The following is a 26,592-nucleotide window of genomic DNA, read 5'->3' on the forward strand; positions in this document are numbered from 1 at the left end:
TTAAAGAATAATAGTAGAAGCGGAGAAAAGTTAGTTTGACTGCTGTCCTAAAGTAAACGTTTAACTGGCAAATGTTATGCGCGACATTATGACACGTCAGGTGTCTTTGTCTGTCAACAGCTGAGCATCATTTTGCACAAGACTGTCATAGTTTGTTTGGGTCATATAATTTGGGGTAGTGTAATATTGATTGTTACTGGAATGTAAGTTGCTGGGACATGCCGCCGTGTGGTTTCTGATGACCTGGAGAAACACTTCTCTGGAGGTTGAAGGAACTGAGCCAGGAATTTCAGCTTCATGCCCAAGTGCAAAGTGGATGTGAATACATTTTTTCTTTTTTTGCAATGGCAGATTCTTTTATTTGCCTGTTATGAACAGTACTGTTCTGCGTCGTTCAGTCGTCACGACTGAGAGTTCTCAGGAATTTGCTTTTCCAAACTTGTGGAAGATTCTGAAAGTGGTTCGGAACGCGGAATCTGGTCTTACTGACTAACGGAGTGCTCTGTGCCGTGTGACCTGAACTGATGAAATGCATAGACTCCATGTGCACACACATTGAGTTTAGATTTCTGGCACACACTTGTTGGTGGATCTTCCCTGTGTGTGTGTGTGTGTGTGTGTGTGTTTCTTCCTTGTCTAGCCATTTTCTGTGTGTGTCTGCTCTTTAGACAGAAGCCAAAAAGGTGAGCCCTGATTGGCCGGATCACCGATCTCATCATCAAATGTTTCTTTGTTCTTTTGTTCCTCTGTGTGTGTGTGTGTGTGTGTGTGTGTGTGTGTGTGTGTGTGTGTGTGTGTATGCACCTGCGCCTGCGCCTGCAAGTTCTTGCAGAAGTGTGCATGTACTGATGACGGAATGTGTGTATGTGCCCTTGTGCACATTCTGACAAGTGTGCATATGCTAGTGCTTTAATTTTGTTTGTGTGTGTATGCGTGTGTACGTTTGTGTATGTGTGTGTGCCTGTGTGTGTTTGTGTGTCTCTGTGCCTGTGTGTGTTTGTGTGCCTGTGTGTGTGCGTGTGTCTGTGTGTGAGTGTGTGTGTGTGTGTGTGTGTGTGGCTTTGAGCTCACTGCCAGTAAAGAGTGACTCATCCCAGTCCAGCCCTCCCTTGTGGGCTGCCTGTCTGCTGGAGCATCCAGTGGAGCTGAGCACTGCAGAGAGGGGCGGAGATAGAGAGAGGGAGGGAGGGAGGGAGGGAGGGCAGGAGCAGGAACAGAACGAGCGCGGGGAGTACAAGGGGTTATGGGAAAAGAGAGACGCACGTGTGAGAGGGAGTCCAGGGCTGAGGGAACTGCCCGCCAAACACTCTTCTTCCTCTGCGTACAAACTGCTGATGTGTGTGTGTGAGTGTGTATATATATATGTGTGAGTGTGTGTGTGAGAGCATGTGTGTATGTGAGCGTGGGTATGTGTGTTTATGTGTGAGTGTGTTTGAGTGTGGGTATGTGTGTGTGTGTGTGTGTGTGTATGTATGTCTGTGTGAGAGTCTGAGAATATGTGAGTGTGTGTGTGTGTGTGTGTGTGTATGTGTATGTATGTCTGTCTGTGTGAGAGTCTGAGAATGTGTGAGTGTGTGTGTGTGTATGTGTATGTATGTCTGTGTGAGAGTCTGAGAATGTGTGAGTGTGTGTGTATATGTATGAGTGTGAGAGTGTATGTATGTGTATATATGTATGAGTGTGTGTGTATATATGTATGTGTGTGTGTGTGAGAGAGTGTGTGTGTGTGTGTATACGTGTGTGTGAGAGTGAGAGTGTGTGTGTGTGTGTGTGAGAGTGTGTGTGTGTGTGTGTGTGTGTGTGTGAGAGAGAGTGAGTGTGAGAGTGTATGAGAGAGAGAGTGTGTGTGTGTCTCTGTGTGTGAGACAGAGGGTATCCTCAGGCTTGGAGGCAGACTGTAACATACACGGTTATCAGCCAGTAACTGCAGCCTGATGTCACTCCTTAAAGCAGCGTACGTAACAATGTGAGATCTGAAGCAGTCGGTGCATCAGGCCCATTCACAACCATGTGCATTCCTGAAATCGGCTGAGTTCAATAAATACATATTTCAACATGTACACTCAGCATACCAAATGTTTATTTGCAATGTGCATATTTAATATATTAAATATTTAAGATTAAATATTTGCATGCAATTGCTAAATGATCTTACATTGTGTCATTAATATTCATATGCTCCTTCAAAAACGATATTTAAAATGTACATGAATAAAAAAAGATGTGCAATTAAGTTTTATGTATTATGACATGTGGCTGAGTGCAAGTCTACACTGTAGAAGGACATGGTGTATTTGGCTAGAGACCACACACACACACACACACATACACACGCGCGCGCACGCGCACGCACGCACAGTATACTGTAGCACATAAAACTACACCCTGCTTCTTGTGATGCAATCAGAAACTGAGCGGGCGGATTGGACTTTGTGAAGGTCGCTGTGGCTATTTTCGCTCCGTGCGCTGAGATGCCTGATATATGAGATCCTTCGCTCCTGATCCAGATCCAGATCCTGATCCGGATACCGTCGCACACGGCAGGGCCTCTGCGAATTTCCACGGAAACACAAGGCACTGGGAAAACGGTAGGGGGAAAAATCCTAAATGACGTAGAGAGAGAGACCAGGAAAATGAATGACTTCAGGAAACTTACGGAGAATCTATTTTTAAAATGTTCCCGTGGGTTAAAAAAAAGTAAGGGTGATTGCATCGGCTGTTTGGTCATACTCTGGTTAAGTGCATACTCTGGTTAAGTACATACTCTGGTTATAGTCATACTCTGGTTAAGTGCATACTCTGGTTATAGTCATACTCTGGTTAAGTGCATATTCTGGTTAAGTACATACTCTGGTTATAGTCATACTCTGGTTAAGTATATACTCTGGTTATAGTCATACTCTGGTTAAGTATATACTCTGGTTATAGTCATACTCTGGTTAAGTATATACTCTGGTTATAGTCATACTCTGGTTAAGTGCATACTCTGGTTATAGTCATACTCTGGTTAAGTATATACTCTGGTTATAGTCATACTCTGGTTAAGTATATACTCTGGTTATAGTCATACTCTGGTTAAGTATATACTCTGGTTATAGTCATACTCTGGTTAAGTGCATACTCTGGTTAAGTACATACTCTGGTTATAGTCATGCTCTGGTTAAGTACATACTCTGGTTATAGTCATACTCTGGTTATAGTCATACTCTGGTTATAGTCATATTCTGGTTAAGTGCTGGACGCCATGCTGGGCCTAGGCTTGTGTAGTTGTGAGGAACTGCCTGTGTGCGTAAACCCCACTCTGCCTCGTTCTCTTTGCGGTCAGCTTCTTATTCTGAGAGCTGCATGTGAGTCACTGCCATGCTGTTTATTTTTAAATGTTTCCATTTTTAAAAAAATTCATATTTCTTTTTTTTAAGATTTGAATTTGAACTGGGACCATGCATTTCCCCACAGCCCGGAAAACCTTGGCAGATGAGCGATATAAAATGCACAGTATTCACTGAAATTCACTGCTTAAAAAAAGCCTTCGGTCAGTTTTTTGGAATTGCTACAGTTGTGCTGACTCTGCCTTCTCTCCTCTCTGCTGATATTTCCTGTCATGTGCTCGCGCTCCTGAACCTCACCTCATACTGTACGCCCGGCATTACAGACGTGACATTCAGACACAAAATGACAAACAAAATCCCTCAGAAAAATGTATCTTCTTACATGATAAAAAATGTTAATGCATATTATCATAGCACCCACTTTGCTGAGGTGAAGGGCAAAAAATAAATGTATATATATATATATATATAGTAAGTATGGTAATTGGCATTTTATATAGCGCCTTTATCCAAAGCGCTGTACAATTGATGCTTCTCATTCACCCATTCATACACACACTCACACACCGACAGCGATTGGCTGCCATGCAAGGCACCGACCAGCTCGTCAGGAGCATTTGGGGGTTAGGTGTCTTGCTCAGGGACACTTCGACACAGCCCGGGCGGGGGATCGAACCGGCAAACCTCCGACTGCCAGACGACTGTTAAAAAAAATGTGAGAATAACATAACTTGCAAGTTGTACAATAATGTTTTGCGCCCTTTTGGGTTAAACGGAGGCTGTGACTCGCTGTGGTGGTACAAGGTCCTGCCTGCCACACGGCAAGGCTCCGGGGACTTCCCCTGGGATTCCCTGGTGTCCCGCCCAAATTCCCAGCCCGGATCAGTTATGCGCCCTGGAAAAGCAGTTGAGAGTTGCAGCAAGCAGCCGTCATTAGCTGTGCGTTTCCCTCCCTCTCTGGAGTACCAGTCCAGCGTTCTGCCACACGGCAGCTGGCAAACCTCGTTTCCAACCGACATTCCTGTGGGCACTTCCGGCTTTAGTGGGTGCTTCTAAACCATGTCGACGTTTGGGAAGCTTTTCGGTTCTTTTTCGATGTAAAAGTGTGGAATAAATGTAAAAAATGCCCAAGAATTGTACTTTGGGCACAGGGCTGTCCGTGTTATCCGTGCAGGAAGTGTTTGCCTCCGTGTGCTAAGAGGAATGTTTCTCTGGAGGAAATGCAGTTCCCAGGTACTGAAAGGACACCTGTAATGTGTTATATGACACTTGCTCAGCTTCAGGGGGTGGGGGCGGTCAGGGTGTTGGGTACTGGTACGTATGAAGGGGAGTGCAGTGACTGGGTTTTGGGGGGAGGGGGCGTTCTGGGTGTTAGGTACGGGTACGTATGACTGTGTTTTGGGGTCAGACACGCGCCTCTTCAAGGTGAGAAGGCTAACACCGGAGAAAGACTCGGCCCTCTACGGTCTGCGCGCAGACTCGAGACGCGCCGGCAGACTCCGGCACAGTGAGATTTATATAATCACTTTATTATATCGCATCCCTGTGTCTGTCGACACAAAGCCAGTCTTTATTTGTGCATCGTCAGTCTGGAAGGGATTTCGCTGGAGGGAAACCACGAGGGAGTACAGGGGCTTGTTAATCCCAATTCTCTTTCATCAAAACCCCCTCTATTAAATATTGCCAGCATTCGCCCTCCCCGTCCGCCTTCACACCCTCTCTGCGTGGGCGGTAGCTATGGCAACCGAGTGTTTCCGTGCCTGTCGAGAAGAGGCCTTGGCCGCGCAGCTCTCAGCCACCAATCAAAAGGCAATTAGTTGCTACGTGTTGTTCGACCGATTTGATTGGCTGTCCGGCGCCACTTCTCTAAGCGGCATTGAGATGTGGCTAAAAGGCCAGGTAGTGAGGCTTAATGCATCATGTACACTCTAGCGGGCGCTTCCATTGACTGCTTTCAGCAGATCGAGTGTGTTTTCCTTCCCCCGGAAAAGGCCTAGGGCTGGTTCAGATGGATGAGTCACTCCGCGTTTGAAGTGTTTGTGTGGCCTGGTTCTCCCTTTGCTAACAGAGGACATATGCAGAGTTGTGTGTGAGACGATGGCAGGACTGACCCGGGCGGGCTGCCCGCCGTGGCTAAGCTGCGCATTTCACCGCTTCGTCTTCCTCTGCCGCTTGGCAGTTGGTTGTTTTTATTCAAATTTCAAACCAATTTTGCAGTTTTTGAACGGGAGGCGTGGCCTCGGCAGCGAAGGGCAGAAATGTGCTTGTTTAAAAGACGGACGCGGTTAAAAAGTCTGATGTGTTAAAAACTCTGATGTGTTAAAAACCCTGATGCGGTAAAAACTCTGAAGCGTTAAAAACTCTGATGCGTTAAAAACTCTGATGTGTTAAAAACTCTGATGCGTTAAAAACTTTGATGCGTTTAAAAACTTTGATGTGTTAAAAACTCAGATGTGTTAAAAACTCTGATGTGTTAAAAACTCTGATGTGTTAAAAACCCTGACGTGTTAAAAACTCTGACGCGTTAAAAACTCTGATGTGTTAAAAACTCAGATGTGTTAAAAACTCTGATGTGTTAAAAACCCTGACGTGTTAAAAACTCTGACGCGTTAAAAACTCTGACGCGTTAAAAACTCTGACGTGTTAAAAACTCTGACGCGTTAAAAACTCTGACGCGTTAAAAACTCTGACGTGTTAAAAACTCTGACGCGTTAAAAACTCTGATGTGTTAAAAACTCTGATGTGTTAAAAACTCTGACGCGTTAAAAACTCTGAAGCGTTAAAAACGTGTTTCCGAAGCGCTGTGTCGGCGCTAAACCCCCCGGAACGTGGCGGGACTCTCATGCGGATCCAGGGCCCGAGCCCCAGCACCGCTAGCCGCAGCAAGCAGGATCAGGGCCGGAGCAGGAGGGCTTTACCTGTGGAGGGCTTTACCTGTGGAGGGCTTTACCTGTGGAGGGCTTTAGCTGTGGAGGGCTTTAGCTGTGGAGGGCTTTACCTGTGGAGGGCTTTACCTGTGGAGGGCTTTACCTGTGGAGGGCTTTACCTGTGGAGGGCTTTACTTGTGGAGGGCTTTAGCTGTGGAGGGCTTTAGCTGTGGAGGTCTTTTCCAGAAATGCCTCCCTTTCTGGGAATTCAGATTGAAAGGTGACTTGCAATGAAATGTGCCATTCTTTACTTTGAATCACAGAATCTTCCAGTTTTGAATCACAGAATCTTTTACTAAATCACAGAATTTTTTACTGAATCACAGAATCTTTCAGTTTTGAATCACAGAATCTTTTACTAAATCACAGAATTTTTTACTGAATCACAGAATCTTTCAGTTTTAGTTGCAGTTTTTTTGTCTCCCTCCTCACTTCTCCTTCTGCTCTGGTTTTTAAGGTTTGCTCAGAAATTACGGGCTTACACTGACTGCCCAAAGGAGGAGCTACTTCCTCAGAGGTACTTGCCAAAATTGAAGCCAGAGCCCACTGGTGCCAGAGTTGGGTTTGTTTGTTCGGGCAGCAGAGCAGAGCGAGGGAGCATTTTTAACAATCGTGGAACAGAGCGACCAATCGCACGCCTCGGTTTTTCAAACGAGTGCCGTTTCCTCATTGGTCAATGCCTCATTTAAAAGAAAACACAGTGCTCTTTCCTCATTGGATGTAGCCCTGTTTTAGAACCACAGTGCTGTTTTCTCATTGGTTAACGCCTCGTTTAAAAAGAAAATGCAGTGCTCTTTCCTCATTGGTTGAAGCCTCGCTTTAAAACCGCAGTGCTGTTTTCTCATTGGTTTTAGCCCTGTTTTAAAACCACGGTGCTGTTTTCTCATTGGTTAAAAGCCAGGCAGGCTGGTTCCTCCAAAGCGCTCGACGATGTGTGCTAAAAGTTTATCAATATATCTGTATTAAAGTAAGGGTACATATCATACTTTAATATGGATATATTGATACACTTTTAGCATACATCGTTGAGCGCAGGAACCAGCCTGCTCACTCAGGTGGAGTCTGATTTTGACTTGTGATTGTTTATCATGCTTTTAGGAGGGAGATCTTTTGTTTTCCCCTACAGCCTGTATTAAAACATTTTATTCAGGAAAAATCCTGGATATCCAAATAAATCCCAGCGGTCCAGTGTTTCTGCTGCTGGTCTGTCCTGTATGATGGTTTTTGTCTGTGCTACCGATGGGTCAGAGATGTAGCTCAGCTGGTGTCCCAGGGTTAAGTCAGTCCTGATTAGATTGGAAGAGTGAAAACCAGCAGGTCTACTGGTCTCCAGGACCAGATCAGAGTATCCCTGCTGCTGATCATGATATCCATCAGCCAATTTTTTTATATGTCTATTTTGATATGTCTATTATTAATTTTTCATCCAAAACAATTTTCAATCAACCAAACACCCTTCACACCTTCTGAATCCATTCCTGTTCTTTGATTGGCTACAGCCTTTCATTTTCCTGTGAAGATTGATCAGTGTATTTATTAAAGATATTTATTTGAAAAAAAGATGCAACACTTAAAAGGATATGTGTTGTTAAAGTTTGTCTGTTGAATAACATTATCGGTGAAGCAATAAGTTACAATTCTGTAACATCATTAATCATTAAATAGAATAACCAAAAACAGGAACGGGATACTCCAGTCCTGGAGGGGGCGCTGTGTCTGCTGGTTTAACTCCAGTCCTGGAGGGGGCGCTGTGTCTGCTGGTTTAACTCCAGTCCTGGAGGGGGCGCTGTGTCTGCTGGTTTAACTCCAGTCCTGGAGGGCCGGTGTGTCTGCTGGTTTAACTCCAGTCCTGGAGGGCCGGTGTGTCTGCTGGTTTAACTCCAGTCCTGGAGGGGGCGCTGTGTCTGCTGGTTTAACTCCAGTCCTGGAGGGCCGGTGTGTCTGCTGGTTTAACTCCAGTCCTGGAGGGCCGCAGTGTCTGCAGGTTTAACTCCAGTCCTGGAGGGGGCGCTGTGTCTGCCGGTTTAACTCCAGTCCTGCAGGGCCGCAGTGTCTGCAGGTTTAACTCCAGTCCTGAAGGGCCAGTGTGTATGCAGATTTAACTCCAGTCCTGGAGGGCCGCAGTTTCTGCAGGTTTAACTCCAGTCCTGGGGGCCGTAGTGTCTGCAGGTTTAACTCTAGTCCTAGAGGGCCGCAGTGTCTGCCGGTTTAACTCCAGTCCTGGAGGGCCAGTGTGTATGCAGGATTAACTCCAGTCCTGGAGGGCCGCAGTGTCTGCGGGTTTAACTCCAGTCCTGGAGGGCCGCAGTGTCTGCAGGTTTAACTCCAGTCCTGGAAGGCCGGTGTGTACACAGGATTAACTCCAGTCCTGGAGGACTGGTGTGTATGCAGGATTAACTCCAGTCCTGGAGGGCCGGTGTGTATGCAGGATTAACTCCAGTCCTGGGGGACTGGTGTGTATAAAGTTAACAAAATAGAACGTTTAGTTACTTGGCCTCCATCAATAATAAATGCACAGGTTGCAGTGGGACCAGAGATATGATGGATATTTTTGTTCTGTAATGAATCTAATAAAGATAATTCATCACAAGCCAGTTCGAGTTATCTGATTGGGTACATGACTGGGACCAGCAAGTTCAATGGTTCGATCCACGGTGTAGCCACAATAAGATCCGCACAGCCGTTGGGCCCTTGAGCAAGGCCCTTAACCATGCATTGCTCCAGGGGAGGATTGTCTCCTGCTTAGTCTAATCAACTGTACATCGCTCTGGATAAGAGCGTCTGCCAAATGCTATTAATGTAATGTAACTGTGAGTCAGACAGAGAGAGAGAGTGTGTGTGTGTGTGTGTGTGTATATATATGAGTCAGTGCTTGTGTGTGTGTGTGTGACAGAGAGAGCGTGTGTGTGTGTGTGTGTGTGACAGAGAGAGCGTGTGTGTGTGTGTGTGTGTGTGTGTGTGTGTGACAGAGAGAGAGTGTGTGTGTGTGTGTGTGTGTGTGACAGAGAGAGCGTGTGTGTGTGTGTGTGTGTGACAGAGAGAGTGTGTGTGTGTGTGTGTGTGTGTGCGCGTGTGTGTGTGTGACAGAGAGAGAGTGTGTGTGTGTGTGTATATATGAGTCAGTGCTTCTGTCTGTGTGAGAGAGAGTGAGTCAGTTAATGCCCCTGTGTGGCTGCCGCTGTACCTGCACTGTGAGCAGTGTTTACTGCGTCTGTGGTGCGTCTGTGGTGCAGTCGTGTGCGGGAATGCGCCGTGTCCCGTCGGCTGGTGTGAGTTGCCTCAGCGACCAGGGGACCTGTGCTATTGTTCCAGACGGGGCCCCGGCCCCTGGCTGGCACTTCCTGCTGGCCGTTTACGGGCCTGGGCATTCTCCAAGGTCAACAGGCCACACTCGCTTCGTCAACACCGCCCCACCCCTCCAGAAACAACACAACCTCGTCCCTGTGCTGTCTGATTGGAGGAAATGCTTCCTCAACCTCCGCCCCCCCCCACATCCTCACTCCAAACTCACTGATTGGCCTGGTCTTCAGCGCCATGTTAAACAATAGGAACACTGCCATTTTGTGGTAGGAAAGGTGGCAGGGGGCGGGGTTATTGAGAGGCCTGGTGTAATTGGTGGATCTCCTGTAGAGTGGGAGGGAACAGTGAGATGAGTTACTGCTGCTGAGCTCAAGGGCCACCTGACGCACACACGCACACACTCACACACACCTGTGTGTGTGTGTACACTGGCACACGTGTGTGTGTGTACACACTGGCCAACGTGTGTGTGTGTGTGTGTGTGTGTGTACTGGCCCACGTGTGTGTGTGTGTGCGAGAGTGAGTGTGTGTGTGTGTGTGTGTGTGCGCTGGCCCACGTGTGTGTGTGTGTGCGAGAGTGAGTGAGTGTGTGTGTGTGTGTGTACTGGCCCACGTGTGTGTGTGTGTGCGAGAGTGAGTGTGTGTGTGTGTGTGTGTGTGTGTGCGCTGGCCCACGTGTGTGTGTGCGCGAGAGTGAGTGTGTGTGTGTGTGTGTGTACACTGGCCAACGTGTGTGGGTGCGAGAGTGAGTGAGTATGTGTGTGTGTGTGTGTGTGTGTGTGTGTGTGTGTGTGTGCGCTGGCCCACCTGTGTGTGTGTGCGTGTGTGTTTATGTGTGTGTGCGCTGGTCCACGTGTGTGTGTGTGTGTGTGTGTGTTTGTGTGTGCGCTGGCCCACGTGTGTGTGTGTGTTTATGTGTGTGTGCGCTGGTCCACGTGTGTGTGTGTGTGTTTGTGTGTGTGCTGGCCCACGTGTGTATGTGTGTTTATGTGTGTGCGCTGGTCCATGTGTGTGTGTGTGTGTTTGTGTGTGCGCTGGCCCACGTGTGTGTGTGTGTGTTTATGTGTGTGTGCGCTGGTCCACGTGTGTGTGTGTGTGTGTGTGTTTGTGTGTGTGTGTGTGTGTGTACGCTGGCCAATGTGTGTGTGTGTGTGTGTATGCGTGCGCATGCTGGCCAATGTGAGTGTGTGTGTGTGTGTGTGCTGGCCCACGTGTGTGTGCGTGTGTGCGTGAGTGTGTGTGTGTGTGTGTGTGTATGTATGCTGGCCAATGTATCTGTGTGTGTTTATATGTGTGTGTGTGTGTGTGTGTGTTTATGTGTGTGTGTGTGTGTGCACATTTGTGCACATGATAACTTCACCCCCTGCACCGATGTGTCACTTGTAAGACAAACTTAACTGTAAAACTCCCCACGTCAAAAATAGTGATGCATATTGTAGCGTTGTGTGGCTGGAGTCCCACACAGGAATGAACGGCAAACCCCAAATCTAAGGCACGCAACAGGTTTAGCTCATTCTTTAGCAGTATGCATTTTCATTCTAAAGTAAAAAAAAGTTAAACTTTGTCTTTTTTTCTGGTGAGATTTTTCAGCATTTAGAACAATATATACTGGTTTTAGTTTTAAATCTTGTAAAATGTGTACTATGTTGTTTCATTGTGTTGTTTGGTTGTACTTTAGCTGCCAACACATAGTTTTGCTGATAAGCAGTACATTTGAAAGTGAAAGAGAGAGAAGAATGTGAAAGTGTTGTCACTGCGTTCTCCTGTGGGCTTAGTGCTTTCCTGGAATCTGACTCCTCCCTCCCTCCCTCCCTCGTTCCCTCCCTCTCCCTCTCTCTCTCTCTCTCTCTCCGTCTTTCCAGAAATACGTGGACCGGCCCAGCCTGAGGTGCAGTCACTCTGAAAGCAGGACGTGCGCAGGAGAGAGAGAATCAGCGTGAAACTTTAGGACCCAGTCCCTGAAGAACAAACCGCCGGGAGAACCCCAGAGACCACCTACCTCTCAGGTACTGTACCCAGCCACCACAGTGAGCTCCTAAGGCCTCTCACACACCTGGGCTCCACACACCCACTCACGCACACACACACACACACACACACTCACACCTTCGCCAGGTAACAGGGCCAGGCACACTGCACCCACCCACTCACGCACACACACACACACACACACACACACACACATATCCTGATCTTTGGACTGGAGGCAACACTTGGCCATCATCCAGGTGGAACTGAGTGTTTGGTATGCTTTGCACTTCTGAATGAATGAAAATGGAAGTTATTACAGTTATGTAATATTATACTTATATAAGCTGTGATAGTTCTACATGAATTTCTATTTATAGAGTTTTTAAAAATGTTTTTGCGGAGTTGAGTTGGTTATTACATGATTAATTTAAACGCTCAACATGCGTTTAGACAATTTCAGAATGGAAACATGAGTACCTGTATACATATGCTTAATAAATTATCATCTTTTTCCTGAACTAAATCCCATCTGATTAGTTGTAATGCTGTGCAATCTTAGGTTCAATTGTTTGGGAGAGTTTCCCCCAACTAAATCACATGCAGGAAACCATGTCCTGATTATCACATGTTTTTGAGTCCGCGAACAGACCGCGTGAAAGTGCTGTTCTCTGCTTAGGACGAACAGAAGTTTTCCCCATGAAAAATCCCACCTGCTCAGCACAGTTGGGAAGAAGATTCAACCATTTGCTTATGGAATTTCATAACAGCCAATCGTCTGATAAAGATAATATCATCAGAATTAAAAACTATAAAAACGGAGATACTGTCGGGCTGACATTCTTTAGAACTTGGCGCGCGATGAACAAAAAAATAATAAAAAAATAATATTATTTATTTCTCTATGGACGAGTGTTATTTCTTTCAAACTTTTATTAATTTGTTCACATTTTAGCTCTCTGCTCCATCAGTCTTTGCAGCGGGCAGGTCTCCTGCACACCGCGTTTAAGTGCTACTGTTCTCTCCACGCTATACGCCGTGTTTAAGTGCTACTGTTGTCTTCCCGTACGCCCCCCCCCCCCTCCCGTAGAGCTGGCTTGCTGCAGCGTTTCGTCTGTCAAAACACGTCGTAACATCCTGAGTCCAGACCTGACACCCCGGGGAGAAACCACCCCGGTAGTATCTCCTTCCCACTGTCACCCCCCGAGCTGCTTTTGGGATTCCCATGTGAAAAAAAAGGGCATGCGGATATATACGCCTGAAGTGCATCACTTCATACTTAAGAATGCCTGAAGTCTGATTAGTGTTTACGCTGTGTCAGGTACTCTCCGTGTGCCGTTTTCTGCACTCAGGTGGTGTTTCTTTGTGCAGAGGTTCGCTGATGCGGCGGATTGTCACCAGCGCTTGCGTGAAGTGTTGACTCTGGTTTTTGATTCAGATCCACCGCCCAGCCCAGCCCAGCCCAGCCCAGCCCAGCCCGCCCGTCGCCATGGAGACGCCGTCGCAGAAGCGTAGCGCCCGCAGTGGCCACACGCCTCTCTCCCCCACGCGCATCACCCGCCTGCAGGAGAAGGAGGACCTGGTCAACCTCAACGACCGCCTGGCCGTCTACATCGACAAGGTGCGCTCGCTGGAGTCGGAGAACGCCGGGCTGCGTCTGCGCATCAGCGAGTCGGAGAGCGAGGTCGGCCGCGAGCTCTCCGGCTTCAAGGCCGCGTACGAGACCGAGCTCGCCGACGCCCGCAAGACGCTGGACTCCGTGGCCAAGGAGCGCGCTCGCCTGCAGCTGGAGCTCAGCAAGGTGCGCGAGGAGTACAAGGAGCTGAAGGCCAGGTAGGGCCGCCGCCGCCGCGTCTGTAGTCCTGTCTGTAGATGTGTCTGTAGCTGTGTCTGTAGTCCTGTCTGTAGTCGTGGCTGCAGATGTGTCTGTAGATGTCTGTAGTTCTGTCTGTAGATGTGTCTGTAGTCCTGTCTGTAGATGTCTATAGTTCTGTCTGTAGATGTGTCTGAAGCTGTGTCTGTAGTCCTGTCTGTAGCTGTGTCTGTAGTCCTGTCTGTAGTCGTGGCTGCGGACGTGTCCGTAGATGTCTGTAGTTCTGTCTGTAGATGTCTATAGTTCTGTCTGTAGATGTGTCTGTAGCTGTGTCTGCAGTCCAGTCTGTAGTCATGGCTGTAGATGTGTCTGTAGATGTGTCTGTCGTCCTGTCTGTAGATGTGTCTGTAGTTTTGTCTGTAGCCCTGTCTGCCGATGAGTCTGTAGTCCTGTCTGTAGATGTTTCTGTAGTCCTGTTTGTAGCTGTGTCTGTAGTCCTGTCTGTAGTCCTGTCTGTAGACGTGTCTGTAGACGTGTCCGTAGGCGTGCCTGTTGTCCTGTCTGTAGTCCTGTCTGTAGTTGTGTCTGTAGTCATGTCTGTAGATGTGTCTGTAGTTGTTGCTGGCCTGTAGCCAAGTGGCTAAGGTACATGACTGGGACCCAGAAGGTTGATGGTTCAAGCCACAATAGAATGTTTGGAACTGTTCTGTCAGTAATTGAAAGCATTGGAGTTCTAGAACAGTGACTTTGAATAAAAAACCCTATATATATATATATATATATTAAAAAACCTACTCATCAAAGGGTTAAAGAAATTAAATATAATGTACATATGGATTTATTGGACGATACACTGCTAATTATATTTCAGAGTAATGCGTTTGTAAAAGAAGAAATACGCATGTCTCTGTGCCTGTTATGTATATATTTCTTTTTTTGTAAATTTGACCATCGATTGTGAACTGCTGTTAATGCTTTATTGCAGTATGTTTAGTTTGTAGTATATTCCATTTCCGTACGGGCCCCAGTGTTGCCTGCCGTGATTGGGTGTGGCCCGCAGGCCAAACCCCTCCCCTCTCTGTGACATCACACTCAGTAGTGTGTCAGTGGGCTGCTGCCACGGGAACGAGAGCCTTAGCCTGCTGCCTCACCTGGCAACCCTGCCCTCCCAGTGTGACTCTGAACCAGCACCACGGCGGTGAAAAACACAGTCGTGCGAATATTTCATATTTAACATTAATATACACAAATTACCCCTCGTGGGCTTCTATTTGATTATCAAATAAAGGGGTCATGCAAAGTCTGTGCTGAACTGTTCTTCAGACACGACTCCTGTGGGGCCTTCTCTATCCCATAACGTGTGTGTGTGTGTGTGTGTGTATCTGTATCTGTGTGTGTGTGTGTGTGTGTGTGTGTGTGTGTGTGTGTGGGTGTGAGAGAGAGAGTGTATGTGTCTGTATCTGTGTGTGTGTGCGTGTGAGCGAGCACGAGAGTGTATGCGTGTGTGTGTGTGTGTGTGTGTGTGTGTTTAAGAGTGAGAGAGCGAGAGTGTTTGTCTGTGTGTGTATGTGTGTCTGTATCTGTGTGTGTATCTGTGTGTGTGAGAGAGCGAGAATGTATGCATGTGTGTGTCTGTGTGTACGCGTCTGTGTGTGTGTGTGTGTGTGTGTGTGTGAGAGTGTGTGTGTGTGTATGTGTCTATGTCTGTATCTGTGTGTGTGTGTGTGCCTCTGTGTTTTTGTCTGTGTGTGTATCTGTGTGTCTTCTTGTGCTCTGTGTGGGATGCTGGTCTTTCCATGAGGGCATGTAGCTACTGAATTTGCACTGAAGCCAGTAATTCACTGGATAATGGAAACCTGCTGCTACCCTCTTCCTCCGGACCCTCCTACTGCTTGGTCCAATCGTATCGCTTTTCTGTTGAAATTAAGTGTCTATCAAAGGTAACTTGATTCTCGTTTATGTATCTGCATGTCAGTCTAATTCACCCCCCTCCCACAATCAGAACTTGGTACGGTCCAGGGCCATGGTTGGACCCGCAGTGATAGTTCTGGGGGTAAAGGGAAGAACGATAACTTCTTTATAATTATGGCTGTGACCCTACCAGAGTTTGACTGAGTTTTGCTCCCAGGCACGGGGGTTAGGGACAAGTTGAACTGCAGCAGAACCGGAGTGGAATTTTGGCAACAGAAATGCAGTAGTTTAGGAGTCGAGGCGTAGTGCCACGCCCGTTGAGAAAATGCTTTGCATAGCGTAAGGGCTGGGCGGCTCACATTGCCCCTGTTGTTGTCGGTGGTTCAGTGACTCATCGCAGAAACGGCACACAATACTGCCGTGCTGCGTGATCTCTCGAAGGCAGTCTACGACCTGGTCTCTTGATGCACTCGCTCATTCTGCAAGAACTCGAGAGTTACGGAAGCTTTTACTCCAGCTGTTGTGCCAAAAGTTAAACAGCTTCTTTATCCTCTGTATTGCCGTATCTATTTAGTAATTTTTCAGTTTATTTGTATCCTTAGTTTAGCACTTTGTGAATTTTAACAATTTAAGGCGTGGGGGACCAAAATGTTTTCCGAAATTATTCTTGATCTATGCACTTGCATGCCTTCGGGATACTCATACGAAGTCTCACACTTCTACACCAAACAGAATGACCTCTGTGGTCATTGTTAGTCATTTTTCTTAACATAGTATTTTTAGTCTTTGGCCAAATATTGGTTAGTGCAACTGTGTTTTGCCTGCATTCTTGTTTGTGCAGCTACATGCTAAGGCTGTGAATATGCCCTGTTATGATTTATGCGAGATATGGAAATAAGCTCCAGGTGCAGAGGTGGCCTACCTGTGCCGAAGTCTGAGTTGGTAGGGGAGGGGTCTGTGGAGCTGTCAATCAACTTTGAGCATAATAAGGGGGAAACAAGCACTTATAGTTCACAAAGTGCTCTGAATTATTTTGTAATGCTGCAGATATTTTTTTGGGGGGAATGATAATTACACAAAGAATGTGGAAGAATTTGATTCTTTGCAAACAACCCGTCCTTCCAGGTAATTGGTTTTTTTTTGTTTCCTGTTTCACAAAAAAGAAAAAGAAACACAGGCCTAGTTTGCAGTTCTAAGCACAGGGAATGTTCCCTAGCAACACTAAGATGGTGGCAATAAACACGCTCTTACTTCATGCCCAGCTACATTCCTGTACAGCTCCTAAAATAATCGGCCTGTGTGTTGAAAGCAGAAGGCAGATCCAGGTGGAAACGGTTTGTGATAATCGTAAGGTAGTGATGTCTGGAATCATTGTACGCCGGACGCCATTTTGTGATATTAGATAGGCTGCCTACCAGCGCGGACTCAATCGCTAAGGTTCCTCATCTCAAGCCTTGTCTAATGGAATGACAGAAAGTCTAGGATCCAGTGACCCCTCCCGTGTTGTAGGCAACGAGAGGACCCCATCATAAGTTAAAAAGGATTATCTTTAAAAAGTAAAATGGTTGTATACTTTGAAACATTTCCCCAAATGTATATACTGTAGAGTCAAGTCTAGCCAGGTTCCCCCTACAGGACTTTCAATGACTCGCACTGGTCCTCTGGCCCCTGTTGAAAACGCAGGTACTGTGCAGTTCGATGTTCCTGTTTCGTGCTATAAATATGCTGCTGTACAGAGCGCCCGGCGAGGCAGAAGTGCACAGGACAGAACGCCGCCGGCCTCAAACACACGAGGGGAAGTCTAGAGCTCAGTCTCATGAGGACCACGGGGTCTGTGAAGGGCCGAGGTTTGCGGCGGATTCCGATGCTAATCAGTCTCTCGACAGCGGGCTTACGTTGCTGGATGGATGCTTCACGGACGAGGGGCAGAGTTTTGTGGGATGGTGGGCGGCTCGTTCCACTCCAAGAGGAGATTAAATGAGCCGGTCTGCGTACGGGAGAGATCGTTGAACCCGTCGCTAGATCTGCAGGGCGCGAATGTAAAAATAAATTTTTACAGAACGAGAGAGGCTTCTGTTGAAGCAGTGACACATGATCTGTGTGAAAATATTTATATACCGAGCAGCCAGTTCCCCCCTGTGTCCGATAGAGTAGAGCTGAAATCTGCATCACACTGTCCGCACATGTGGCTGTGGAAATCGGACTTCTGCCAGTTTCTTTTTTTACTTGTTTGCATTGCTCTGACTAAAGCAACCCGACTCGCCTTCAGAAACATATTGTGAAATGTTCCCCGGATTCGGAGCCCTGCTCCGGAGGTGTTGCCAGTAGGATCTGTTTAGGCTTGTAGACCTTGCAAATAGACTGTTGCAAGTCTTATATCTCCGTTGCACAATCGCTGGAATTAAAGGATTAGAGATGGGGAAACACACTTTGGACCTTTGTGACTGAATCAAAATCACTTTTTGTTAAGGGGGGGGGGGAGAAAAAGCGCGAGGACACGTCAGCGGGTCACGTGATCGCCGTGGAAACTCTGAGCGCATGTCTGCCCATCCCCGTTTCCTCCGGCCCCGCCCCCTCCGGGTGACACGGCGGAAATGCGTCGGGCCGCGGGGGCGAGACTCGCTTCCCCTCCGCAGCATCACCTCGCAGCATCACCTCGCAGCACCGCTACGCTCGACTCCCGTGTTGACGCCGGTGTTTGGTTGCCATGCCGACTTCCCGCCGTCTTCGGCAGAGTCCCAGTTGGGCTGTGTGACTCAGCATTGATTTATTTTTATTTTTTTTGGGGGGGTGGGGGGGGTGAGGTTTCCTGACTTCCAGCCCAGCCATCGTTTGCTTCGGCCTGACAGTACTAAGAGAGATCTCAGGTCTGTGTTTTTGATTGGTTCAGTCTGGGATGTTTTCTCCTGCTGGGATCATGCGCATTGGTCAAGGTTTACCTATACGTGTGTTCTTCTGAATGTGTGTGTGTGTGTGTGTGTGCATGCTTCATAGGAAATATACTCTCTAATAAAGGTATTTCCAAGACAGTATTACCTAAATTCAAGATAACTGACATTGATAATAGAGGAGGTGTGTCTAAGTATTTCATTACATTACATTACAGTCATTTAGCAGACACTTATACAGAGCGACCTACAATAATAATAATAATAATAATTATTATTATTTAGTTTCTTAGTGCTTGCCAAACATTTACAATACAGTATTTTACCTGATACTTACCTGCTGAATACCCAGTGCTTCCAGGGGATCGGAAAGACATCTCAGTAACAAACACAGCTGCAGAAACGTGTATGTTTAACCGCTGATACTGATTGTATTAAAGTTGCATCTATCAGGAGTGCTGATGACACATGTCGTGCCAACCATCACTGAAAACGAGTAGCCTGTTTGCTTCAGAACAAAGGACAGCAGGTTGGCCTCCTGCTTATCGTGTTTCGGGTGTGGTCAATGCGGCTGTGGCGGTTTGGTAACTGGGCAGGTTTTGCTGATCATTTCCCCCCAATTGTCTCAATAAATCTTCATCTTAGCTGGGGAAGTTTATCAAAGTAGTCTTATAGTAGTAGTATTTATATAGTAGTACTCTTCAGTAAAATCACAGTAACATAATAATAATAATAATAATAATAATAATAATTACAGACTACCTTCAGTGAAAACGACCTTTAACCCTTTAACCTACCCTCATGAGTAGGTTTTTTTTTGTAAATTTTGTAGGTCAGTGTTTTAAATTACGGGTAGTGATTGTTACATCAGCAGTGGAATGGTCTTGTTAAGAACAATCCAATCACACAGCATTTGTGATCTCCCACTGAAAGGTTACAGGCATCTTCCTAGCAAATAATGTGAGAAGCACTTGAGGGTGATTGCACACACTCCGTGATGATCTCCGTTAAACTGGGATTCCCTCTAATCGGTGACATTTGGTCAGGGTGGAGTGCAAAGACGCAGCCGTTCTGTAAATGGCACTACATCACACGCGCGGGTACGTTCAGCTCATTTGAAAAGTTTCCATTTGGTATTCAAACTATTCACGAGCCGGTAGACTTTCTGGTACAACCAGCCTCTGTTTTTAGACTGTGCTGATATTCTTTTTTCACACCTTTTTTTATTTATTTTTTTTTTACCTTTAACTCACGGGGGAATTTAATCTAAATCCCCAACTAATGAGCAACAATGACCGATCCAGTGTGGCAGGGAAATGGTGTGAATTACCCACCTGTCACCCGCTGCTATGGTTACCCACAGGTGCAGGGCTCCGATTATCGCCCAGGCGGTCTACAGTAAGTGCTCATCGCCGACGATTGATTCGCCCAGCCCCTCCAGATAACGAGGCCTTCCAGCCGGCAGTTTCCATTAAAGCAGTGGGTTTTTTCTGCGAATGGCGCCATTACGGCTCAATGCCGGTTCTCTACCTCGCTTCTCTCCGTGTCATTTCGGGGGTTTTTTTTTTTTGTTCCCGGGTGATTTGCACCTTCCAGAATCGTGGGCATGTAGATACAGGCAGGGCCACGGGCAGCTAGAATCATGCCCGTTGTAAATAAACAGTCGCAGGCAGATTAAGGTTTGGCAGGCGCATTACGGCTGTTCAGAGCTTGTGTGTGTGGCCGTTTGCCTTCATTACAGACCGTGCTCCGTTGTGCGGGAGATCCCACCGGCGTAATTATCCGTGTTCGTCTCCCTGGGGCGCGCGAAGCGGTCCTGATTCGCCAGCCTCGGCTGAGGACGCGGACACGCCCGCACGGAACGCCGAGTTCAAACTCCGAGCAGGCAATCGACCCGGCCGTCTGCGCCAGTTCACCTCTCGCCCCAAGGCATTGTGGGTAGAGCGGCCTCCTTTGTCTCGCCCCGGCTGCAACACACGATCCAGACGGCACGCCCATGACCCTGTTATCCCGTCCTCCCAGGGTGCTTTGGGCCTGTGACCCGACACCCTGAACCATTGAACTACCTGCCCCGAGTCAAGCCTGCCTCTCCTTTACTCCAGGGGGATGACTTCTGTTATCTATTATACATGTGACCGAGACACTGCCCATCCATCCAAATTTCATGAGTGGGAACCCGGCCTCCTGGACGAGCCCCGCCCAGGCTATTCACCTCTCACAGGCGTTGGCCGGTCTCCAAACCCAAATCTCCCGTCCTTCAGCGACCGTGCCGTTTGAGTCTGCATCGCACAATCCATAGACCTAGCGGTTTAACGAACGCTCTCCGGGCCTGAATGTGGGGTTTACCCGCGCCCCTCTGCTTTAACGAACGCTCTGTGGGCCTGAGTGTGGGGTTTACCCGCGCCCCTCTGCTTTAACGAATGCTGTCCGGGCCTGAATGTGGGGTTTACCCACGCCCCTCTGCTTTAACGAACGCTCTGTGGGCCTAAATGTGGGGTTTACCCACGCCCCTCTGCTTTAACGAACGCTCTGCGGGCCTGAATGTGGGGGTTACCCACGCCCCGTTTCTCGGATCCCTTGCGCGACTCCATTTTGAATGGCGTGTTGGCGTTCGGCCTCAGTCTGACTCGTTTCCTAAGGTGGGGTTCTCGCCACCTGTTCGCATGCGGAGCGGCTGGATTCTGTCTGCAGGAATCTGGACCAGCGAGTCCCACGTACCCTGCTCAGGACAGCACCTTCCGAACAGTGAGCCTGACCCACAATTCATCTGCAAATTGGAATTCGCTCTTGGATTAGAATCAATGAGTTTAATCATCGAGCTGTCGTTTGGAAAACATTTCAGTTTTAAAGCATTGATTTTTCTTTTTCTTTTTTCTTTTTTCTTTTTAAAACCTTTTCTGGCTTTAATACTAATTTCTGGCCTGGGGCAGTGGCGAAATTTGAACAACAGTGATAATAATATGTGACTTGTTTATGACCAGAATGTCATAACTCAGATTGTAATGGTGATTGTGAGAATGTGTGCATATCTCATAAATGTCTTCGTAAAACCTGTCAGAAATGTGTTAAAACACGTTTTTGAGAAACACTTAACATTTTTTTCCCCCAGAGTATTGTTTCAACAGTAACATAACATTCTTTTAGCCCTTTAAATAGTAGTTTATTTTATTTTTTTGGAATGCTTCGTCAAAATTCTAAGCCAGTGTTCTAGAACTCCATTGCTTTTGGTTGTCAGAAATGATTGTTACATCAGCATTAGAATGTTGAGTTGAATTTTCTAATCACGTGTTTGTTACATTACATTACATTATTGGCATTTGGCAGACGCTCTTATCCAGAGCGACGTACAACAAAGTGCATACCCATAACCAGGGCTAAGTGCGCTAAAAGACCCTAGAGGGAAGTACAATTTCAACTGCTACCTGTACAACAAAGAGTTTGTGATCTCACAGCTTAAAGGGTTAAGCCAACCACCCCTTGTCACAACATGTCCAAAAGCAATGCTGAACTCCATGATCTGGGGTGTTTTTTGGGTAAAGGACTATAATTTTGGGACTGGTGGGTAATGTATCAGGAAGTGCCCTTATCTGAGTCTCACTGGACCAAACAGCCATAGTCAGGTTGTCCATCTCCCACAACTTCCTTTGCATACATGCCCCTCCGAGATTCTGTATCTTACTGAAGTATTTCCGGAACTGCCTTCTTATTCCATGCACTGGTAGAAACCAGCTCGTTATTATAGTGTATTCGTCTCAAACAAAGTTGTTTTCTGGAATTGCATGAATCTATACTGTTGTCCTTCAATGATCTCTTTGGCAGTGTTAATTTTGCACCTTACTCATTGCTGTAGCCCTTTGAAGCTGCTGCAAAAACAATGAGAAAATCCGTTCTGCAGCTGTCCATGGATACAATCTGGCAAACATCCTTTCTCCTTCACTCATTATCTTTGGGGGGGGGGGGGGGGGGGGAATTAAATATTTATAGAACTCCATTCCTCGTCTATAACTAACCACACAAAATATCTGCCAATGCGTTTAGATCGTGGAACAATTATCAATGAGACGACTTCCTGTCCATTGTGATGAAAGCCGACTGGTAGTCGTTGTGTGCCCTTAACTGCGAATGTTTCCCGTCGCCATGGTTTCAGAGAAAAAAAACACAAACTATTTTTATCGCAGGGAGATATGAACAGTGTCCAGGTGCGGCGGTCGCCTTTGTGAAGGGAGCCGTGACATGACGTGGCACAGCGTCGTCAGGAGGGGGGGTTGGCGGGGATCGCATTAAGCGGGCGGAGGTCAGGAAGTCGCTGGGTTCGTAGGCTCGTTCGGAAGCTGCTGCGTCCCCTCTGGGGCTCTGCGTCCGCGTTTGTTATGATAGGCTGATTCATCGGCCTCCGCGCCTCTGCCCTAAAGTGGCTGAGACTTGGACCGTTCCCCGGTAACGCTGACGCAGGCTCCTGCCGGAGCGGGGACCTCCCTTTCCTGCCCGAGCTGTGAAGTCTCGCACCGGCGTTAACCCCGAAGCCCCGTCGACATCGCACAGCCCAGATGAGACGGGACCCGGGGCGGCTTCGGAGCGTTTTCTGGAGAAAGCCTTAGCGGCGTGTGCTGTCCGGTCTGCTCCCGGTCGGCTAGCATTTCCGAAACCGACCGTGTCAAGTCTTGTCTCGTCTCGTCTCAAGTGGACCGCTTGTTGTAGACTGGTTGAAGAACTTAACCAACCAGCAGCACAGTTGATTGGAAAAAAATGTGGAATTTTGGATGGTGGAGCGAGAGGAGTCTCTCAAATTAACTAATGTTATGTTGCTAAAATAACATGGTGTGAAACAATAAATATAGGCAATGCAACGTTAATGTTAGCTATCTAAACAAAATACACATATGAAGGTCACTAGAAGAAACCTAAGCAGTCAAGCGCGAGGTGTTATTATGGAAGCATTTGTTCATACGTTTACTTGGTGCTTTGGTGGGGACTGCCTAGTTTTTACTCAGACGTTGTGAGATTTTAATTTGGCCCTTTTGAACTCTCTCCTGTCCTGTCTTGACTCGTCTGTTTGATGTGGACTGGACTTAAGGTGCGAGGTCACAAATACACGTTTAGAATGTTCTCAGCTGAACATTCTAACACTCTGATGTCACAATCACTGCTGGTAACGGAAGCAATGGAGTTCTAGAACAATGGAGTTCTAGACTGAGTTCTAGAATGTTCTAGAAACATTCAAAGAAACCCCCTATTCACGGGATGAAGGGCTTGTCAATAACGTACCCTACAAGGCCACCTGAGGTATCAAAAGAAGCGCCTTGTCTATTTTGAGGAACCCCGTGTTCAGGTTTTAACTGTACTTTGGCGTTCAGTCACTGTGTTCGTGCAGCTTGTTATGAAAAGACACACTGACAGATTGATGAATGAATAGGAATACCTTTATTTGTATAGCAACGTTTGTACGCAAACACACCCCATTGCTCCTCTGCAAAAAATGAGATTTAACCAAACAAAGGAGTCTTTAAGTTATTAATTTAAGGTAATAATATCAGATATGGAATGGAGTCTGCCATTTTAAACCATTTTAAATCCTAGCCACACCATGGGGAAGTCCAGAGATTTCCATCACCTGATTTGAGAATGAAATGTGTGTGGTTAGCCAGCACTTAATATTGCTGTGTTGCTCCTACACTTGTTTGTGTGACAGCACTCTCCTGGGCCATTGCACAAAAAATACAGGCCTGCTCGCCTGTCATATCTGAAGAATGTCCAACAGTCACCGGACTGTCTGTCTGTCTGTTTAATGACCTCGTAAATACTCTTCATAGCTGTGCTGTTTTTGTTTTTGAGCATTCCAGAAGGCCTGTTGAAGTGGTGTGTAACAGCGCGCACGTGTGTGTATTTGTGTATGAGTGCGTGTGTGTTTGCACGTGTTTGTATGTGTGTGTGTATGAGTGTGTGTGTGTTTGTGTGTGAGAGTATGTGCGTACGTGCGTGTGTGTGTGTGCATGTGTATGTGTGCGTGCCCGCGTTTGTGCATATGTGCGTGTTTTTGCGTGTGTGTGCATGCGTGTGTGTGTGTGAGTTGGTGCATATGTGCGTGTGTGTGTGCGTTGGTGCATATGTGCGTGTGTGTGTGCATGTGTGTGCGTTGGTGCATATGTGTGTGTGTGTGTGCTTGTGTGTGTGCGTTGGTGCATATGTGCGTGTGTGTGTGCATTGGTGCATATGTGCGTGTGTGTGTGCATGTGTGTGCGTGCGTGTGTGTGCGTTGGTGCATATGTGCATATGTGCGTGTGTGTGTGTTCGTGCATATGTGTGAGTGTGAGTGTGAGTGTGCGTGTGTGTGCGTTGGTGCATATGTGCGTGTGCCTTGGTACATATGTGCGTGTGTGTGTGTGTGCGTGTGTGTGTGCGTTGGTGCATATGTGCGTGTGTGTGTGCATGTGTGTGCGTGCGTGTGTGTGCGTTGGTGCATATGCGCGTGTGTGTGCGTTGGTGCATATGTGCATGTGTGTGTGTTCGTGCATATGTGTGAGTGTGTGAGTGTGCATGTGCGTGTGTGCGTGTGTGTGCGTTGGTGCATATGTGCGTGTGCCTTGGTGCATATGTGCGTGTGTATGTGCGTTGGTGCATATGTGCGTATGTGTGTGTTCGTGCATATGTGTGAGTGTGTGAGCGTGTGAGCGTGTGTGCGTGTGTGTGTGTTGGTGCATATGTGCGTGTGCCTTCGTGCATATGTGCATGTGTGTGTGCGTTGGTGCATATGTGCGTGTGTGTGTGCGTTGGTGCATATGTGTGAGTGTGTGCGTGTGTGCGTGTAAGAATGTGGAGGACACCTGGAGCTCTTAAGTGGGGTGGAAGGTCAGGCCCTGGAACCCTGCACACGCAGCCTCTGAGTTACGAGCGAGGGGGTGTTTGTGACAGGGTGGCTGTCCATCATCACAGACCTGCCATTCACAGGATGCTTCTCTGTCACATCTGTGACTTTTTTATGATTATGATTATGATCGCTACATAATGATAACCCCCACCGCTGTAAAGTCAACTCGTAAAAGCAGGAATGCCGCTGTTTGTTGAGAAATCCCATCCCAAATCCAAACCCTGCCCCCACCCCCAGGGAAATGTGCCACATTTCACCTGGAGCCAGAAGCTAAAGGTGAGCGCTGCCCCCCCCCCTCAAACCCTGCAGCTAAAACTGACACCTCCATCACTCCTCTACCTCATCACTGTGCAACATCTCACTGTACACACAGATTCATTTCCTTCCTCTGCCCGGTAAATCACGCGCAGCGTTCGTTAGCAGGACTCATGACCGCTGCAGCCAGGAGTAGCACACCGCACACACACACACACACACACATATAAACATGCACACACACACACACACACACACACACACACTCACACACCCAGACTGATCCAGCCTGCACTGTGCCTCCCCCCACTGGGCCATCAGTTCACTGGATCCCCGCTCTGCGTCAGGCCCAGAACCCTCCCAAATCTGCCCCATCAGAGTGGCCTGGGCTGGAGTGAACACGCCTGTTCTGATCCGGATCCGGATGGTTCTGCGTTTCACTGAGCAGAGTGATCCGGTAACCCCTCTTCCGGAAATACCCCCCTGGGATTTCTGCATCAATCTTTACTTTTCTCTGTTTTGGTGAAATCCACACCGGTTCCTGGCTCTCCATGGAGGCCAATGGCCAACTTCAGGAGGATGTAGCTGCGGGCAGCGGTGACCGGTGAGGTTTTTAAACCGAGCGCGTTCTCCCCCCGTGTCCCGCTGCTCTGACTCATCTGCGTTTCACGGCTATCCGTCGCGCGCAGCCCGCGCGTTCGCGCCCCTTTTGTCCGGAAACCTCCCGGAAAGCGCGGCGAGCCCGGCCGCAGATAGAGCGGACTTTGTGTTCAGCTTTGAGTCACGGCGGAAAAATGTAGGACGCCCCACCGCCCCCTGCAAGAACCGCAGATCGCAGAAAGGGCTCGCTTTCAGGACTGGAGGAGATACGCTCATAATTCTTGGGAAATGTGTACAAGGAAAGCCTGTGTTGTGTTAAGAGACTGGCTGATTTTGATAATATTTCAAAGGAATTATGAAAAAAAAAGTTAACATTTGAAATGTAAAAACTGGAGTGGAGGGAATGAGGTGTGAGTCACGACTGCGTTTGACCTCACTTGACCCTTGTCTTATGAAGTGCTGCGGGCTGTGAAACAGCGGGGTTGAGCCCAAAGTAGTGCATGCTGGGACACGGTGTGAGAGTGGTTGGGGCCCCTGGACCGCAGAGCGGAATGTTATGGGTTTGAATCCCAACTGACGCATTTCTGTTGCTGGGTAACTCCCGCCAGAGAGATCGCAGAATAGGTCTGTAATGAGGAGGCCTCTTTAATGGGGTGGGTTTGGCAGAAGGGTATGTTTTTTTGGAGGTTTTTTTGGGGGGTTTGGGGGCCAGCAAACTGGGATTGTGTTGTGGGGA

General features: G+C 47.6%; 1 protein-coding gene across 1 annotated transcript in view; it reads left to right on the top strand.

The window, feature by feature from the left end:
- The first annotated feature begins 2,443 nt into the window (after window positions 1–2,443).
- The window catches only part of LOC133136171 (lamin-A-like), a 52,332-nt gene continuing 28,183 nt past the window's right edge, over window positions 2,444–26,592 (top strand). The window contains exons 1-3 of the mRNA XM_061253432.1: window positions 2,444–2,588; window positions 11,419–11,562; window positions 12,963–13,357. Coding sequence (XP_061109416.1) covers window positions 13,014–13,357 — 344 coding nt within the window. The 5' untranslated portion in view covers window positions 2,444–2,588; window positions 11,419–11,562; window positions 12,963–13,013. The remainder of the gene's footprint in view (window positions 2,589–11,418; window positions 11,563–12,962; window positions 13,358–26,592) is intronic.

The sequence above is a fragment of the Conger conger genome, chromosome 9 (assembly GCF_963514075.1).
Source record: "Conger conger chromosome 9, fConCon1.1, whole genome shotgun sequence".
NCBI lineage: Eukaryota > Metazoa > Chordata > Actinopteri > Anguilliformes > Congridae > Conger > Conger conger.